The sequence below is a fragment of the Tenrec ecaudatus genome, chromosome 8 (assembly GCF_050624435.1).
Source record: "Tenrec ecaudatus isolate mTenEca1 chromosome 8, mTenEca1.hap1, whole genome shotgun sequence".
Taxonomy (NCBI): Eukaryota; Metazoa; Chordata; class Mammalia; order Afrosoricida; family Tenrecidae; genus Tenrec; species Tenrec ecaudatus.
Genome location: NC_134537.1, coordinates 45769690 through 45789723, shown reverse-complemented (window position 1 = coordinate 45789723; position 20034 = coordinate 45769690). Strand labels below are relative to the sequence as shown.

The 20034-nt window shown below is 42.5% G+C and overlaps 1 protein-coding gene and 1 pseudogene across 2 annotated transcripts in view; both read left to right on the top strand.

The window, feature by feature from the left end:
• The window catches only part of EAF2 (ELL associated factor 2), a 44257-nt gene extending 42050 nt beyond the window's left edge, over positions 1-2207 (top strand). The window contains exon 7 of one of the 2 annotated variants that reach the window (XM_075556337.1): positions 1957-2207. In XM_075556337.1, the coding sequence (XP_075412452.1) occupies positions 1957-1974 (18 nt within the window). In that variant the 3' untranslated portion in view covers positions 1975-2207. The remainder of the gene's footprint in view (positions 1-1956) is intronic. The other variant, XM_075556338.1, reaches the window with a different exon arrangement.
• A 2216-nt stretch (positions 2208-4423) lies between these two features.
• LOC142455384 (spliceosome-associated protein CWC27 homolog pseudogene) lies at positions 4424-8407 on the top strand (annotated as a pseudogene).
• The last annotated feature ends 11627 nt before the right edge of the window (positions 8408-20034 follow it).

Genomic DNA, 20034 nt, shown 5'->3' with positions numbered 1-20034 from the left:
AAAATATATATAAGGCTCTCAAATATTTTTGAATTGTTGTGAGGGACAGGATTGGCTTTTCAGTCTTCCAACTTTGCCAACCCCTGGTCTAAGCCAATATTATTATTCACCTAGGAGACTTTAGTAGCTTCGTAAGTCATATTTCACCTTCTCTATCTCTTCTCCACCATCAAAAGCTATTCATAGATTCACATAGTGTTCAAGCTAATGACCTGCTTACATTTTTCTAGTATTCCAAACAAAGTCCAGTTTCTACCACAGGTAGAAACTATTGTGTTCTGGCTAGCGTTCCTTTTTCTCATTCATTTCGCTCCAGCAACAGTGGTCTTCTGGAGAACACAAGAAGCATGCTCCTGCTTGGTGGAACATACTCCCCTGATACTTTGATGACATATTCTCTGTGTTAGGATCTCTGTTCAAATGTCACCTCTAAAAGAGACCTCAGCTATACCATCTGAAATCAAACTTTCCAACCTCTATCTTCATAGGCATTTGCTTTCCCCCCACCCCCAAAGCACTTATACCCACTTGATATAGTATATGCACTTATAGTTTGTCTTCTCTTCTGGAATGCAGGTTCCATGCCTGTGAACACATGAATACAGTTCAGAAAATGATGTCTATGTTTAATTTGATATACACTATTTATAGGAAAAACAAAAACAAAATCTTTGGGTGAGAGACAGGGGTACACAGGTGACCTCCTCTGACTTCCAAGGGTTATTGCCACAAGGCAGAGTTCATGCCTCCACCCTCCAGCCTTCCAATTCTGGCACCAGCTGTTGCTACCACAGCTCACTCTATGTTCCAGTTGGATTTGATAGTTAATTGCAATGGCCACACAAAACTCAGACAATACTCATGGTTATGAGGTTTATTAGGTAAAGTAACAGATTACAATTAAAATGAGAAATGCTCAAGATACAGTTGTTCTGTCAGGACAGCCTGCCATGCCCACAAGCAGACCTCTCTGCCCCCCAATCTATTGGTTTGGCCTCTGCCCTGCTTATGTATGTTACAAAGTTTTATGAGGGCTGCCAATAAATAGCCGAAGGACATGCCACTCCACCATAAGCCTCAGCCCAAAGGCACACATCTCCAGCTCTGTAGATCAGCAAGCCCAGCTCCTTCAATTAAGTGCCCAGAGGCATCCCACTCCACAAGCCAGCCTCCTGCTCCAAAGCCCTCAGCTTTACTTGCTCTGTAGGCTCAGAAGTCCACCAGTTTCTTATGCCCTGGCTCTTCTTTTGCTGCTTCTCTGTCATTCCTCTAGTGCCAACGCTGCTCTGCATCAGGGAGGTCCACTCCACGGGAATCTCACTCTGAAGGATGCACTCCTCTTGTCTCCTCTCTTGCTGGTATTTAGACCACCACCACCACTGCTCATTTTGTACCCACCAGGATGATAATCATAACCCTGTTAAAAATCACTCGGCCAAATCATAAAAGCCAAGTCATGTCTTCCCCCACCTTCTTACTCAGAACCATCAGGAAAATGAAGTTTGGTGTGAGTAACAAAGGCTATTGCTAGAAAAGCCATATTAAGTAATTCCCTGCATGACACTACTGAATGACTATGACTGCATTTAGGAAAAAAATTATCGTTTGACTTGGAAAAACAATAGAGTCTAATTAGTCTTCTAAACCACATTTTCTATAATTCCCTGATGTAGTTAAATCAGTGGCAGAAAAGAAGGGTGGTGTTGGCATGTGGGGAAAAAAGACTAAATAGGTGATATTAAAACCAGGCTAAAGTTTGAAGATATATTCTGTATTATTAGAAACTTAAAATATAAAGCAATCTGCTTATCAATGATAAAATACCAGCTGAATATCATCAGTGTAGAGGGAGTAGTCTACATAATATTTATTTTGTGCAACAATAAGTGCAATATTTTATGCAATAATAATAAGTATGTTATTTAATGTTTACTAGTTTTGCTGTTTTTATTTTAGGAAATGATTTGCAGCTGAGTGACTCAGGAAGTGACAGTGATGACTGAAGAATCATTTAGATATAAATATTTTTACAAGGTGTTTGATAATTCTGTATTAAAAATAAAATACCCCAATGAATGATTTTTAATTAATTAATTAAAAATAAACATACCTAATATTGTAGAAAATATCAATTTAAGAAATTAAATGTGATTCAGAAATTTAAGTTGGTGTTGCATTTTGACCTTTTATTGTCTCCCTATTTTAAAATGCAAAGTTACAATATATAATAAATATCTATAATTTTAATTATATTTGTGCGCCTTTTTTGACTGAAGTTCTTGAAATTTTGGTTGAAGATAATTTTAGACTGAATTAAGCTAGAATTTAGGTTTAAAGTGAGGTTAAATAATTGTTTTTAAGAGGAGCTGAAACCAAGGGCTCAAGTAGAGAGAAAATGCTTTGAAAAGTATGATGGCAACATATGCACAATGTGATTGATACGATTGATGTATGGATTGTTATAAGAGCTGTAAGAGTCTCAATAAAATGATTTTTTTTAAAGGAACTTTTAAACTCAAGGACCACTGGGGTAGGGGGTGGGGGTACAGGGTAAGAAGCTATATGAAGAAGAATGTCGCATCAGGATTGGAGGAAGGCTTATTAACAACCTACAATTTGCAGATGACACAATTTTGCTTGCTGAAAGTGAGGAATTGAAGCGTTTATTGATGAAGATCAAGGATTATAGCCTTTACTATGGATTACAACTTAGTGTGAGGCAGATAAACAAAGGGCCATCTAGCTGAGAAGCAACAAAGTCCACATGGAAGAAGCACACCAGCTTGTGTGATCATGAGGTGTCCATGGGATCAGGTATTGTGGAGGAAGGGGCAGCCCCCCACCATTAATCGCGGGTTCAATATGCACAATTTTACAGTATATATAAAATAAAGTCATCAAGACCATGAGAGATAAAAGCAAGACTGAAATAATGGAGTCACACACATTTCATGGTAGCATGCTCACCTCAGCCCTGCTTGGTGGTCCATGTGGAGAGCAGGGGAGGGGAAGCAAGACAGGGGGAAAGAGAACAGGGGAATGAGGTCAGGAGAGGAAAGGAAGCCAACCAGAGACCAAGGGAGGGAACCCTGAGAGAGCTCTTTATTGCTAACCCAGGCCTATATATCTTTCGGGGGTAGTGCAAGCCCACTAATTACAGGTAAACTCATACGTCACAGGACAGGGTTGCACTATAGGTTATATAGCAATGAGAGGGGGACAATCTAGGGATATACACATAATAGGAGGAGAAGGGATTGGGGGCACACGTGACAAGATGGGTGGATCCTAGATTCAGGATGGCAGCTTAACTTTGGATGTCACAGAGCCAGTTTGACCTGTTCTCTGGATCTCCAAAAAAAAACATTATCAGTAGGATGTAAACCCCACCTACAGGAACCAAGCTAATGGTCGCAAACCTTTTGGGAGAAGTAGCCCATTGTCCTTAACAGCAGGGAGCTGGGCTTATCTGTAGTCTGGCAACTGACTGCTTTCAGGGAGGTAACTTGACAATCATTTATCATTAGCTTCAAGCAGTGTCCTAAGTCTAACACATATTTGGGGGAGAGGACTTGGGAGAAATGTTTCTGTTTCCCACAAGGTATCAGACATCAAAGACCCAGAATAAAAATCATATCAATAGGAATGAGGGTAAGTGTAGAGTGGAGACCCAAAGCCCATCTGTAGACAAGTGGACATCCTCTTACATAAGGGTCACAAGGAAGAGAAGAGCTAGTCAGTATGAAGTATAGCACCGATGAAAAATACAACTTTCCTCTAGTTCTTTAATGCGTCTTCCCCACACTCATGACCTCAATTCTACCTTCCAAATCTGGCTAGAACAGAAGATGTACACTGGTATAGCTAAGAGCTGGAAACAGGGAATCCAGGACAGATAAACCCCTCAGGACCAATATTAAAAGAGTAGCTATTCCAGGAGGGGAAGGGGAAGGTGGGGGGATAAAGGGGGAATGGAGCACATTGATCTACATATAACCCGTTCCCAGGGGGACAGAAAACAGAAAAGTAGGTGAAGGGAAACATTGGTCAATGTAAGACATGAAAATAATAATAACAAATTATAAATTATCAAGGGTTCATGGGGAGGGAGGGAAAAACCGAGCTGATACCAAGGGCATATGTAAAAAGAGAGTGTTTTAAAAATGATAGTAACAAATATAAGAATGTGCTTGACAATGGATGTATGGATTGTGATAAAAGCTGTATGAGCTCCCAATAAAATGATTTAAAAGTAAATAAGGCTAATGAAATTCTCTCTCTAGAGCTCTTTAGGGTCTGAAGTTCTTGTGTATGTGCAACAAAAACTGATTTAGTCATAACTCTCACTGTAGCTCATTGTTTTTCTAAGAGTTAAAGGTAGGAGACACTGATTGGGGGCAGAAGGAGGTGAAGAATGAGGACCATGTCAAAAGACATTTCAAGGTGAGGGCAGAGGGGGGTCTGTGGTCTGCTCTGTGAAATGGATATTTCCTGGGAGAATGTACTACTTCTGGTAGGGAACACAGAAGATATGGGTGCTATAGCAAAACGTGGCTAAGAATCTAGATGGTTCCTGGATATCAGATAAAATAGCGTCTAGGGTCTTAAAGGCTTGTCTCCAAACAAGCAGCCATCTAAGAGAGATGTCAACTAATTCCATATTGAAGAGGCACACCATCATCAGTCATCAAAGGATTGGAATCTATGTAATTCAAAGTTGAAGTAGTGTTCAGTATAGGAGCCTAAATTATGAGAAACGAATATGCAAAGGGCTATGGATGACAGTGGGAGCCCAAGATTCATTTACCTAACTACATTGGAAATACCGTATGTACTCGTGTGTAAGCTGAGTTTTTCAACACATTAAAAAAATCATTTTATTAGCGACTCATACAACTCATCACAATCCATACATACATCAATTGTGTCAAGCACATTTGTATATGTTGCCATCATCATTCTCAGAACATTTGCTTTCTACTTAAGCCCTTGGTATAAGCTCATCATTTTTCCCCTTCCCTCCCCGTTTCCCCCTCTCCCATGAACCCTTGATAATTTATAAATTATTATTTTGTCATATTTTACACCATCTGACATCTCCCCTCACCTACTTCTCTGCTGTCCGTCCCCCATGGAGGAGGTTATATGTAGATCCTTGTAATCTGTTTCCCCTTTCTCCCTCACCTTCCCTGCTCTACCCTCCCGGCATCGCCACTCTCATCACTTGTCTTGAGCGGTTCATCTGTCCTGGATTCCCTGTATTTTTAGTTCCTATCTGTGCCAGTGTACATCCTCCGGTCCAGCCAGATTTATAAGGTAGAATTGGGATCATGATAGTGGGGGGGGGGGGAAGAAGCATTCAAGAACTAGAAGAAAATTGTATATTTCATTGGTGCTACACTGCACCATGACTGGCTTGTCTCCTCACCGCAGCCCTTCTGCAAGGGGATGTCCAATTTCCCACAGGTGGGCCCTGGGTCCCCACTCTGCACTCCCCCTCATTCACAATACTATTTTTGGTCTTTGATGCCTGATACCTGATCCCTTCAACGCCTTGTGAGCTCAGAGACTGGTGTCCTCCTTCCATGTGGGCTTTGTTGTTTCTCAGTTAAATGGCCCCTTGTTTATCTTCTAGCCTATAGGATCCCAGATTCTATATCTTTTGACAGCCGGGCACCATCAGCTTTCTTCACTGCATTTGCTTATGTACCTGCTTTGTTCTTAGTGATGGAGGCGGCACAGGTTGGTGTGCTTTGTTGTTTCTCAGCTAGATGGCTACTTGTTTATCTTCAGACCTTTAAAACTTCAGATGCTATATCTTTTCGAGCTGGGCACCATTAGCTTTCTTTACCACATTTGCTTATGAACCCATTGTCTTGGTGATCGTGCCAGGAAGGTGAGCATCTCAGACTGTCGAATTGTTAGAACAAAGTTTTCTTGTGTTGAGGGAGTACTTGAGCAGGGGCCCACTATCCATCTGTTTTCTTAATACTAAACCTCTAAATATATGTACATAGATCTATTTCCCCCTCATTGTATATAAATATATTTACATATGTTTATGCCTGTATTTAAATCTCTTTGACTACCCTTTGCCTCCTACTTCTTTCCTCTATTTCTTTGTACTTTCCTCTTGTCCCACTATCATGTTCAGCTTTCATTTGGGTTTTAGGAATTCCTTTCAGTTACATTTTAGGAATTCCTCTCGGTGACATTGCCCTTGATCCAGCCCTGCCAGACCTCTTATACCCTTCATGCCACTGATTTTGGATCACTTGTTCCCTTGTGCCTGAGTTTGTTAACACCCACTTCCTTTCCCCCACCTCCCCTACTCCAATCTCCCCCTGGAACTGTCATCCCCTTGTTCTCCCTTCTGGGTTGTTTATTCCGCCTATTCCTTCCAGGTAGACATGCTATGTACAACAACAACACACAAAAAGCCATATAAATAGTTCAGGGTCTATTTATTGTCCTTCACAAGTGCTTTCCAGTTGAGTGCCATGCCCTGGCACCACATCTATCCCTGGGGACTTCATTGCTCTACTCCCCCCACTGCTCTGCTGCAGGCCCTGAGAGGCTGGTTTCGGAGTGAGCTCAGGGCGGGCACAATTCCCGCTGTGTGTCTCCAGTGTTGTCCCCAATGGCAGCACATTTTTAATGCCATTTTTGTGGTAAAATTAGGTGCCTCGACTGATATTCAGGTCTACTTATACTCGAGTACATGGTAAGTGTCCAGAGAACTCCCCTATCTAAAATTGGGGCTGAGAGAAAAGCGGTCACTAAACAGAGTGCTTGGGAGACAGTGCTTGAGAGAAAATCAAAGGCATCAATCTGACCTGCACAGTTAAAACTTTGTCAGTAGATTCCCCCGATGATGCAAGCTGGACCTGATCTGGTTTTCAAATTTTTCTGTATTTTTGGTTTGTGTTGTTTTGTTCATTCATAGTAGAGTGTATCTCAGAGGTGTTACATCAATGGAGGTCGTCACCCTCTTGAAGCTGTGCTATATGCTTTTCTATTTTTCATTGTAGAAACCCAGGATTGATGAACCTTTAGGGACAGCAAGTAGAATAAGGGGTCTGAGGGTGGTGGGATAAAAGAGAGATGATGGCAAGGAGTCCGTGTAGAAAAATGAATGGTCGGAAACAGATTGTGAGCACAATTGTACAATTCTACTTGACATGATTGAAATATGGAATGATATATATTAAATCCCAACTTAAAAGTATATATCCAAGGGAGGAAAAAGCACCTAAGTCTCGTGGAAATGTTACTCAGCTTTGTTTGGAAGCTTATTGTGCTTTACATTGGGTCAAGCAGATGAACTTACTCATAAGCACATTATCTTTGGAAAGATGACAGAGAACACAGTGTATAACATGTTGCAATTGCCTAAGTAGACATTGATGGCAAAATTCCAGGTGAGGTTTTATGACATCATTCCAAGGGAAATTAAAAAGCTGAAGAAAGACAAAACAGGGGAAGAAGTAAAGAAATTAAGACCCAAAGGGATAAACATTTTATTTTACTTTCATTTAGAGAGGAAGAAGTACATCGAGTTAGAGCATGAAGAGGAAAAGCAAACGTAGCCATGACCTGCTTGAGGACCTCAGTTCTGTCCCAGGTGTTGGAAGAGAAAAGGTTGCAACAGGAGATTCAGATGAAGATGGAGATGATACAAAGACAGAGTATGATGGCTACACAGATCGTGATGAAAAGAACCTGATGAATTGCAACAAAAAAAAGTGCAAATGTTAAGCCAGCTGGTGAAGGAGAAGTGGAAAAGAAATCAGCAAGTCTCAGTAAAGAACTCTGCAAAGAAGCAAAACAAATGAAGAGGGAACTCCTAGAGCAAAACAAAACAAAAAAAGAGAGGTAGAAAACACAGCAAAACAAGCAGAACACAAGAAGAGGAAGAAGCTGCTCCAGATGGTGCTGCTGCAGAATACAGAAGAGAAAGCAAAAATATGAAGCTTTAAGGAAACAACCGACAAAAAAGGGGAACTTCCCGGGAAGAACAGACCCTTGAACTACTGAGCCAGTGCTAAACTCACTCAAGCAATTGCTGCAACTCCTGAAAATGAGATTTCGGAAAAAGAAGATGATGAAGGATGGATGTCTCATGAACTTCAATTTGTGGACAAAAACAGAAAGGTAAATGTGTCAAGACCCAGACACATTTGGAATCTATGACCCCAGTGAATAAAAGATAAGAAGAAAGCAAAAAAGCTTCTGAGAGAAATAAAGAAGATAAAATGTGATAAAAGAAGATAAAATGACCTTTAGAACAAGCTGGAAAATGTGCTTGCAATGAATGGCCTTAAAGCAGACACTGTTTCTAACAGCATCACTTTAGGGCATGAAAATAATTAATTTTGAACCTGTTGTCTGATTGCGGGGATGGGGCATGGGGGAAATAAACAGGACAATTATTGTCTTAATATCTGGCTATTGGCTCATACTCTTTTTTGCCCTAACTGACCTTTTCTATTGCTGAATCTGAAATAAAATCACTTTGCTTCCAAAGTATATGCTAACCATTTCTAGGCTTTGCAAGCCTTTTTACCATAAAATATATGAAGGCTTCCTTTTCAACTTAAAAACATTATTTAAATCATTTTATTGGGGGCTTGTACAACTCTTATCACAATCCATATGTACATCCATTGTGTCAAGCACATTTGTACATTTCTTGCCCTCATCATTCTCAAAACATTTGTTTCTGCTTGAGCCCTTGGAATAAGCTCATTTTCCCCCTCCCTCCCTGTACCTACCTCCTCCTTCATGAACCCTTGATAATTTATAAATTATTATTTTAATCATATCTTTCACTGCCTGACATCTCCCTTCACTCACTTTTCTGTTGTCCATCCCCCAGGGAGGAGGTTATATGTAGATCCTTGTAATCTGTTCCCCCTTTCTACCCTACCTTCCTTCCACCCTCCCAGTATTGCCACTCTCACCACTGATCTCAAGGGGTTCATCTGTCCTGAATTCCCTGTGTTTCCCGTTCCTATCTGCACCAGTGTACATCCTCTGGTCCAGCCAGGTTTGTATGGTAGAATTGGGATCATGATAGTTGGGGGGAGGGGGGAGGAAGCATTTAAGAACTAGAGGAAAGTTGCGTGTTTCATTGATGCTACACTGCACCCTGACTGACTCATCTCCTCCCCCCACCCCTCTGCAAAGGGCTGTCCAGTTGCCTACAGATGGGCCTTGGGTCTTCACACTGCACTCCTCCTCATTTATGATTATATGATTTTTTTTGTTCTTTGGTGCTTAATACTTGATCCCTTTGATACCTGGTGATCACTCAGGCTGGTGTGCTTCTTCCATGTGGGCTTTGTTGCTTCTGGGCTAGATAGCTGCTTGTTTACCTTTAAGACCCCAGACGCTATATCTTTTGATAGCCGGGCACCATCAGCCTTCTTCAACATACTTGTTGAGGTGGTTATTGTGCCAACCTGTCCAATAAACACATGTGGGGTTAATTGAAGGGCGGAGAGATAAATGGCTCAGTGAGCCTCGCCTTTCTAGATCTCGGGCCTCTTGCATTCTGATGGTCAGAGCAGGGTACAGCTGCCTTAGACAGTTCTCTGCTTTAGTTGGCAAGGGTCACTTCCTGCAAGACATCCCCTGAGGAGAAGTCACATGGATCTACCTGGATGCAGCCCTGGGTGCTGCAGCACCTGTGTGGAGACCCCTGCCAGCGCTGAGATGTTTACGCATTCACTGACACAGCTCACCTCCTGAAGTTGGCATTATTGTATCTCTTTTGTGAGATGGAGGAGGACTTTGTGGATTGGTGTTGGACATATGGGTTAAGGGTCAATGGGTTAATGCTGGACTTGTGGGCTTGGGCAGCACTGGGTTGGGATGTTTTATTGATGCACAGTTAACCTTTATATAAAACTCTCTCATACATGAGTTTCTGTAGATTTGTTTCTCTAAAGTACCCAGACTAACACACATGCTTATGCACACATTTGTCTTCAGCATTTGTATGGGAACGATGAGCACACAATGATGATTTTTTTCATTGTTTTTCCTTGATATCTGCTACTTGATCCCTTCAACACCTCGTGATCACACAGGCTGGTGTGCTTCTTCTATGTGGACTTTGTTGCTTCCGAGCTAGATGGCCGCTTGTTTACCCTCAAGACTTTAAGACCCCAGGCACTATATCTTTTTTATATCCGGGCACCATCAGCTTTCTTCACCACATTTGCTTATGCACATATTTGTCTGCAGGGATCGTGTCAGGAAGGTGAGCATAATGGAATGTCAGTTAATAGACCAAAGTGTTCTTGTATTGAGGGAGTACTTAAGTAGAGGCCCACTGTCCATCTGCTACCTTAATACTAAACCTATTAATATATACACATATATCTATTTCCTCATCATCCTATATAAATATATTTACATATGTACATGCTCTGTATTTAGACCTCTATAGATGCCCTTTGCCTCCTAGTTCTTTCCTCTATTTCCTTTCACTTTCCTTTCCTCTCACCATCATGTTCATCCTTCATTTGGGTTTCAGTAATTCTGCTCAGTTACATTGCCCTGATCACACTCTACCAGGCCTCCTTGCCACTGTTTTTGGATCACTCATTATTCCCTTGTCCCTGGGTTGGTTAACACCACTTCCTTTCCCCCACCTCCCCCTCTCCCATGTCCCCCCGGGACCATCAATTGGCACCATCAGTCCTGTTGTTTTCTTCTCCACATTTTTTATCCATCCTATCTTATCTGGATAGACCTGTAGAGATAATAATATGCACCTAAAAACAAGACAGCACCAAACAAAGTGACACAGAAAAACAAAACAGCGACAGCAACAACAACAACAAAAGCCAATGACACCCAAAATCAAGAAAGAAGGAAAAGCCTGTTAATATTTCAAGGTCTGTTTGTTGACCTTTAGGAGTGTTTTCTGGTTGGGTCTGATGGGGTGCCCTTGCCCCAAAGTCTATTTTTAATACTCCCTCAGGACTTCTTTGTTCTGCTTGCCTTGCTGTTCAGTTGCACAGCCTTAGTGTTTTGCCTCAGTGTGGTGGGGTCAGCTCGGGCACAAATCCCACACTGTGTCTCCAGTGTTGTCCCATGCAGGGTTATGGGTAAAGTGCAGGATGTCGCATCTCATAGTGGGGCCGGCCATATGATCCTCTCTGTGCATTGGCTGTTGTGAGTGGGGCTATTGTCCTCAGGGCTTGGTGGGCCAGGGTGTGCTCCTCTCCCCCCAGAACCCCCATTTGCTTCTGCTCTGTCTGGGTATGATAGGTTGGTTCCTTTCCCCCACCAGAAGGTCTATTGTCATTCTCTGTGGCACACCACCATTCCATGGTGGAGATCAGGCTGGCTCTGGTTGGGCCCAGCCCTCTCATCCAGTCTTTTTATGGATTCCTCCTTGTGTTACATTGCCCTCCTGTTTTGGCGCTTCATGGTGGCGTCTGTACGCACATTCCAATTCTGTGGGGGACATAACCAATACTCTCTCTCTAAGTGGATTAGTGCCCTGTGCCCCCCATGTCATCATCTCAGTTTCTACCCACCCTTATTCTCCCTCCTCCTCCCCCATTTCCCCTTCTTTATTTTGGACTCACATGTACTTCCCTGGGTTTGGTTTGACCTCCCCCAACTACTTATGCTTCCACCCGTGTATTGCACGGTAAGTGTCTGTTCTATTCCTGCCATGCTGATCATACTTACCTCAGAGGACTTATGTTATACCTGTCCTTTTGAGATTGGCTTACCTCGCTTAGCATGATTCATTCCAACCCTCCCCTTGAAACAATGTGTTTCATGTGATTGTCTGTGCTTTTCAGTGCTACATAGTACTCCATTGTGTGTATGTGCCAGAGTCTACTAATTCACTTGTCTATCAATGGAAATTTAGGTTGTTTCCTACTCTTTGTGATTGTGAATTGCACCACAATAAACATTGGAACGCAGATGACTGGTCGTGTTTTATTTGTTGCTTCCACCAGGCATATGCCCAGTAGAGGCATGACTGGGTCATAAGGTAGATCAATTTCCATTTTCTTTAAGTATCTCCAGATTGCTTTCCACAGTGGCTGTACAAATCTACACGACCACCAGCAGTGGAGGAGGGTTCCTATTTCACCACAGCCCCTCCCACACTTGTTGCTTTCTGATTTGGGCTAGCCTCAGGGGTGTTAGGTGGTATCTCATGGTTGTTTTAATTTGCATTTTCCTTATAGCTAATGACCATGAACATGTTCTCATATGCTTTTTGGCCATATGGGTGTCCTCCCTAGTGAAAGTTATTTTCAGTTCTTTTGCCCACTTCCTTAGGGGGTTAACTCTTTTCCTCTTTTTGCAGTCATGAGGGTGTTGTAGATTTTAGTAAGAGCCCTTTGTCTGATGTATCATTACTAAAAATCCTCTCCCAGTCTGCGGGTTGTCTTGTCACCCTCTTGGTGAAGTCTTTCATGTTGCACAGGTGCTTTATTCGTATTAAATCCCATTTGTCGATTTCGAGTTCACCTGTGTGTGTACCTTTCCCTATTGCATTGAGCCTATGAATTCCCTGGGCCAATGGTTTTAGGTTTGTCCTGATTCTCTCCTTCATAGTCCTGATGGTTTAGGGGTTTTCTTCTAGTCCTGTGATCCACCTTGAGTTTATTCTTGTGCATGGTGTGAGGTAAACGTCTTGTTTCATCTTTCTACATGTGGTTGTCCATTGTTTCCAGTACCACTTATTAAAAAGGCATCTGCTTCCCACTTGATGGTTTTGGGACCCTTGTCAAAGATAGTAGTTTATATGCTGATGCTTTTATTCCTGGGCTTTCTATTCTTTTCCACTGGTCTGCATATCTGTCATTGTGCCAGTACTACACTGTTTTGACCACTGTAGCTGTGTAATAGGCATTAAAATCAGGCAAAGCGAGTCCTCCAACTTTGTCCTTCCTGAAGAGTTCTCTGCTAATTCTTGGCTTCTTCCCTCTCCATATGAAGTTGGTGATCAGTTTTTCCAATTCTTTGAATTGGAAAAGGTTGTTGGTATCTGAATCAGAATATCATTGAACTTGTAAAGTGCTTTTGGTAAGAGTGTCATCTTTACTATGTTGAGCCTTCCTATCTATGAGCATGAGATGTTCTTCCATTTGTAGAGGTTGCTTTTGGTTTCTCATAGTAGGGTCTTGCATTTTTCCTTGTATAGGACTTTAGGCTTTTTTGTTAAATATATTCCTAGGTATTTCAGTTTGTTCTTGGCTACTGTGAAGGGTACTGCCTTCTTGATCTCTCTTCCATGGTCCTGTCTACTGTGTAGAGCAAACCTTCCGACTTCTGTTTGTTGCTCTTGTATCCTGTCACTCTTCCATATTCCGCTATCTCTGTAAGTACTCCTGTTGTGGAGCTTTGGGGGTTTTCAATATACAGGATCATGTCCTCTGCAAACAGTGATAGTTTCACCTCCTCTTTTCCCATTTGGATCCCTTTGATGTCCTTCCATAGTCTTACATTGTAAGCTAGAACCTCGAGAATGATATTGAATAGAAGTGGGGACAAGGGGAATCCTGGTCTTGTACCCTTTAAAAATGGGATTATTTTTATCTTTTTCTCCATTAACTATGATGTTGTCTGTTGGCTTTTTGTAGATAGCTTATATCAGCTTGAGGAATTTACCTTCCATTCCTTTCTTCGTGAGTGTCTTAATTAGGAATGGGTGTTGGATATGGTCAAATGCTTTTTCTGTGTCTACAAATATTATATGATTTTTATTCTTTTTTAAAAATAATTTTATTGGGGGCTCATACAACTGTTACCACAACCCATACATGCATCCATTTTGTCAAGCACATTTGTACATTTGTAGCCATCATCATTCTCAAAACATTTGCTTTCTGCTTGAGCCTTTGATATCAGCTCCTCATTTTCCCCCTCCCTCCCCATGCCTCCTCCCTTATGAACCCTTAATAGTTTATAAATTATTATTATTTTGTCATAATTACCCACTTCCTTCACCCACTTTTCTGTTGTCCATCCTCCAGGGAGGAGGGTATATGTAGATCCTTATAATCAGTTCCCCCTTTCTACTGTACCCTCCCAGTATAGCCACTCTCAGCACTGGTCCTGAAGGGATCATCTGTCCTGGATTCCCTGTTTCCAGTTCCTATCTGTACGAGTGTACAACCTTTGGTCTAGCCAAATTTGAAAGGTATAATTGGGATCATGAAGGTGGTGAGGGGAGGAAGCATTTAGGAACTACAGGAAAGTTGTATGTTTCGTTAATGCTACTCTGCACCCTGACTGGCTTATCTCCTCCCTTCAACCTTTCTGTAAGGGGATGTCCAATTGCCTACAGATGGGTCTTGGATCCTCAATGTGCACACACCCCCATTCACAGTGATTTGTTCTTTGATGCCTGATACCTTATCTCTTTGACACCTTGTGATCACACGGGCTGGTGTGCTTCTTCCATCTGGACTTTGTTGCTTTACAGCTAGATGGCCGCTTGTTTACCCTCAAGCCTTTAAGACCCCAGACGCTATATCTTTTGATAGCCAGGCACCATCAGCTTTCTTCACCACATTTGCTTATGCACTCATTAGTCTTCAGCTATCGTATTGGGAAGGTGAGCACAGAATGATATGATCTTTTGTTCTTTGATGTGTGAAACCTGATCCCTTCGATACCTCATTATCACACAGGCTGGTGTGCTTCTTCCATGTGGGTTTGGTTGCTTCTGAGCTAGATGTCTGCTTATTTACCTTGAAGCCCTTAGGACCCCAGATGCTATATCTTTTGAGAGCCGGGTACCATCATCTTTCTTTACAACGTTTGCTTATGCACCCAATTATCTTCAGTGACAGTATTGGGAAGGAGAGCACACAATGAAATGATTTTTTTGTTTTGTTTTGTTTTATTCTTATCAATGTTTTGTATAATATTGATGGCTTTTCTGATGTCAAACCATTCCTGCATCTCTGGGATGAATCCTCCCTGGTTGTTGTGGATGATATGTTTTATGTACTTTTGTATTCCATTGGCCAATATTTGGGTAAGGATTTTTGCATCTATGTTCATTAGAGATATTGGTCTGTAATTTTATATACCCATGGGTCTTTGCCCTGTTTGGGTATCAAACTTATGCTGGCTTCGTAGAATGAGTTTGGGAGTTTGTCATCCTTTTCTATGCTTTGGAGTACATTGTGAAGGATCAGAGTCAACTCTTCCCTGAATGGTAGAATTCTGCTGTGAAGTCATCTGGCCCAGGAGCTTTTTTTGTTGGTAGTTTCTTGATGACACTATTTCTTCTTTCACTATGGGTTTGTTGAGGTTCTTGATCTCTGTCTGAGATAATCTAGGGAGGGACTGTTTTTCCAAGTATCTATCCATGTCTTCCATGTTTCTGGATTCATTAGAATACAGACCTTCATAGAACTTTGTGATTATCCTTTTAATCTCATAAGGGTTTGTTGTAATTACCCTTGTTTCATCACTAATCCTGGCTATTGATGTCTGCTCCTTCCTATCCTTGGTCAGATTTGCTGTAGGAAGCATCCGGCTGATCAAGGTGTTTACTAATGGGTAACTATTCAGTCCCCTGCGCCTCTGTGTCTCTGCGGACAAAAGCATTGCAAAATGACTGTTATTTGTGACTTTGCTGCTAAAAGCATTGAGGGTTAACTCAGCTATTTACGATCGTAACATTTGCTTAGATAAGAGTTTAGGAATGTTTAAGTTCTTTGATGTTTGTTTTGTAACCAATTCTCTTGTGTAAGAAGAGTATAAATACCAAGCTTCAAATATACTAGAGACTTCAGTCCATTAGATTGGAGTCCTCCCGATCCCATGCTTTGTACATAGCTCTTTCTTTTCCTATCATCCGCATGCCTCAGTTCAAGCCCAGCTTGATGCGGGATAGCTGGTCTAATCCCCCGCCATTTGCCAGCAGTCTGTCAATTCTATTGTTCCTTTCATAGAACCATTTTTTAGCTGCATTTATCTTTTGCATTGTTCTCTTGTCTTCCCACTGGTTTAACTCTGCAATGATTTTTTATTATTTCTTTTCTTTTACTATTTGAAGGGTTGTTTTGCTGACTCTGTTCTACTTTTTGGAGGTTTTGTGATAATGTAGCTGTCATAAGCCTCTCTTCTTTTTTCTCATATGCATTTAATGATATCAAGCTACCTCTGATAACTGCCTTCACAGTATCCCATAAGTTTGATATGTTGTATTCTCGTTCTCATTAGTTTTTAGAAACTTCCTAATAACCTTTCTAATCTGGGCCTGTACCCATTCACGTTGCAGGAGATTATTGTTCATCCTCCAATTGATTGCCCTTTCTTTTCTGGACATCCTTTTATTAATCTCCAGCTTTATGGCAGGGTGACCCGAGAAAGATATCTGAATAATATCTATGTATTTAACTTTACTCAGGCTTGACTTGTGTTGCAGCATGTGGTCTAGTCTTGAAAATGATCCATGTGGGCTTGAGAATAATATGATTTTTTTTGTTGCTTTTGAATGGAAAGCTCTATAAATGTCTATCAGGCCCAGTTGCCTAATTACATTATTTAACTCATTGCCTCTCTGCTTAGCTTCTTTCCCAGTGATCTGTTTTTCTTTTATAGTGGAGTATTAAAGTCGCCTACTATGATTGTTGAATCCGTGATTTCCTTTTTACATCTTTTTAATAGTTTGTTTGATGAAATTCGCCACTCCGTTGTTGAGCATGTAAATATTCAATATGCTAACTGGTTCTTGGTTTACTGATCCTTTGAGCATTATATTGTACCCCTCCCTGTCTCTTTTTGTGGTTTGAACCTTGAGGTCCATTTTTTCGGAGATTTAGATGGCCACCCTTGCTTTTTCAAGTTGCCATTTGCCTGGTATACTTTCCGTCAACCTTTTATTCTTTGTTTATTTTTGTCTGTGTACTTAAGATGTGTCTCTTGCAGGCAACAGATTGATGGGTTATGTTTTCTGAGCCAGTCCTCCAGCCTTTTTCTTTTAATGTATGAATTGAGTCCATTTGAATTCAGAGTTATTATCACAATCTGAGGATTTCCTATCTCCCTTCATAACAGTGTGCTGTGTTTGTGTGGGGAGGTTCTATCTTGTTTTCTTTACCTTCTGAGATACTGTTGTCCTGGTAATTGTTGCTGGCACATTGGCTTCTAGATGGAGATGCTCTATATGGTGGTCTTCTGCTTGTTCTTGGTGGAGGTTGATCCTCTGGCCATAGTGAGTCAGCCAATATCTTCCTCAGGGTTAGGTGCCTTGCAGCATATTCTTTGAGTTTTTCCTTGTCCTGGAAGACCCTTATCTCACCATCTATCTTAATGGATAATTTGGCAGGGTAAAGGATTCTGGGGGAGGCATTTTTTTCTTTGAGCATTTGGAAGATGTTCCGCTCTCCCCGCCTCTTCATGGTGTCTGCTGATAGGTCTGAGCATATACTTACCTGAGCTCCTTTGTATGTGACTGTCTTCCTTTCTCTGACTTCTCTTAAAATTTTCCCTTTTTCCTTGAAGTTGGATATTTTTACTATTGTATGTCTTGGTGAGTTCTTCTTGGGGTCTAGTCTAGTTGGTGTCCTTTCTGCTTCCTGTATGAGTACCTGGTTCTCATTCATTAAGGTGGGAAAGTTTTCTTCCAGAAATTCCTTTGCTATCTTGTCTGTCGACTTGTGTGGTGTGTTCTGCTCTGGTAGACCAATTATTCAAATATTATTCCTCTTCATAGCATATGTCATTGATCTCAGGTTATATTCTGATTCTTCAATTTTCCTATCTGACAGTCTTTCCTGCTTGCTTAGGTCTGTTTGAGTGTCTTTGAGATCACTGATATGGTTCTCTGTCTCCTCAAGCCTAATCATAAATTCTTTAACCTTGTGTGTGGCTTCTGCTACCTCATCCATTAGCACCTGTATTTCCCTTTGGTGTGTGGACTTCATCCCCTCTATTATGGACTTCATCTCCTCTATCATTGCATCCTTCTTCTGCGTTGCTTCCCTTAGCTCCTGTATTACTCTGAGCAGACTTCTGAAGATTTCCTTCTGTGACAGATCCTTGTCTGATTTTTCTGGGAGTCATTAACTCTCCTACTGTGTTTTGTCTGTCTGTGTTTTGTTGATTTTTCCTCAATCCTTTCATGGGCCCCATGTTTCTGGGAGACCAGGGGCCCCTTAGATCCTTCTCTGTGTTACTATTAAGAATGCTTTCTAGGGACTGCCTGTGACCTACTATAGAGGTGGGTCAAACTGTTGTGTAGGCAGAGTCCCTCGAAGGTTCAGTGGCCAACAGTGGTGAGAAATTTCAGTGACTGGAGTGGGGGCTGGAGCCTAAATGAATGAACCTAGGCTGCTTTGACCTGGTCTGTCAGGGCACACTTAGCAGCATTTTTCTTGTTTAATTAAAATAATGTTTTTAACAAAAGGAAACGCACAAAAAATAGTAATAATAATAATGAGACAGGAAATAGCAAAAAAGAGAGAGAAAAGAAAAAAAAAACAAAAAAATTCCCCCCCTTTGCCTCCAATTTCTAGAGCTGCCTAATAGAAGGCAGAGGTAGGGGAGGCCTCGCTGCCATGGGAAGTGGTGCTGATCTAGTGCTCTGGAACCAGGCTTTGTGAGGGGAATGAATGGTCTTCAGATCAAGCATGCACTTCCCCGGCTCCCTACGGGCCTGTAGTGTTAAACTGTGAGGCATAGGCTACACCAGCGGGGATGAACCACAACAGTGAGCTTCCTGCACCAGCCAGAAAGGGCTGGGGCAGCAAGGGGTGCTGTGGGAAACGCCAGGCCGAGGCACCCATCTCCTATGCTGGCAGGAATGGGCTGGGGCAAGCAGGCTTAGTGCTTGGGGCTGCTGGCACTGGGAACTCCACAGGGCTCCACAGTGGCTTCGGCTGAGCTGGAACCAGACAGCAGCAGTTCCAGCGGGAAACAGAGGGCTGGGGTGCCTGCCCTCCGCACTGGGAGGAATGCACTGGGGCAGGCAGGCTTAGTGCTCCAGGCCACCAGCACCGGGAATCCGCAGGGCTCTGGAACACAAAGCTGTGTCATTAACCTTCTTAGTAGGCAGTCAGGCTTAGCCTCCGGGCCACTGGTGCTGTGAATGGTGCAGGGCCCTGCAGGGCATGGGTTACCCTGAAGTCGCTCTTGGGGAAACAGCGCCGTGGGTAGAAGCGGGATGGGCCCCGGCAGCAGGCTCACACCGCCAGAAGTACGCAGCGCTGGCAGCTGAGAGTGCACCATAACACGGCCTCTCAGGAAGGGAGCGGAGCAGGAGTGAATCTGGTGGAAGCACGCGGGCAAACAGGGGTGCCAGTGGCAAGGTCCCAGGCAGCAATGGGGGTTGATTGTCCCCTGTGCAGATAGATTGCAGGTCAGTTACCGGAGCCCTGGGTGAATGGAAGGAGGGACTGAAGCCGGGGCAGATCGTTGCCACGTGGGGAGAGGGGAACTGTGGGAAAGGGAAACTTCTAATGGAGCATCACAAATGGGCAGCTGCTGTAGGGGGACCTGCCACAGATGCACATATCTGGCAGTGAGCCAAACAATTTCTGGCATGGGGGCCAGGCCAGGGGGTGGAGTGGGTCTGTTGCTGATCGTGGCAGCGGTGGTGGCAAGTACTGGGGCCATTCAACCTGATAAGCCGAGGTGTCCCAAGAATGGGATCCCGGATCACTGAGGCCCTGGCTCAGGACAAATGCATGGGGTTGGGGTGGGATGCTGTCTCAGAGGGATCTCTCACTCACCAGAATCCTTTGACTCGGCTACATGGACACTAGACCCGCCTTGTTAGAAAGAGCCCTCAGAATGTGTGGATCACTTGGTTGTCATCCTGACCGCTTCCGTTTTCCACTTTTGTTAAACTCTTCAAAGAATTTGCAGGCTACTCTCTCTCAGCCATAGTACTAACTTAAATAATAATGAAAAACCTATATAATAAAACAAGAACTGTAGCCATCAGTATGGATTACTGCTCTATGCAAGGAAGACAAAAATCCTCACAACTGGACCCAAAGGTAACATCATGATAAATGGAGAAAAGGT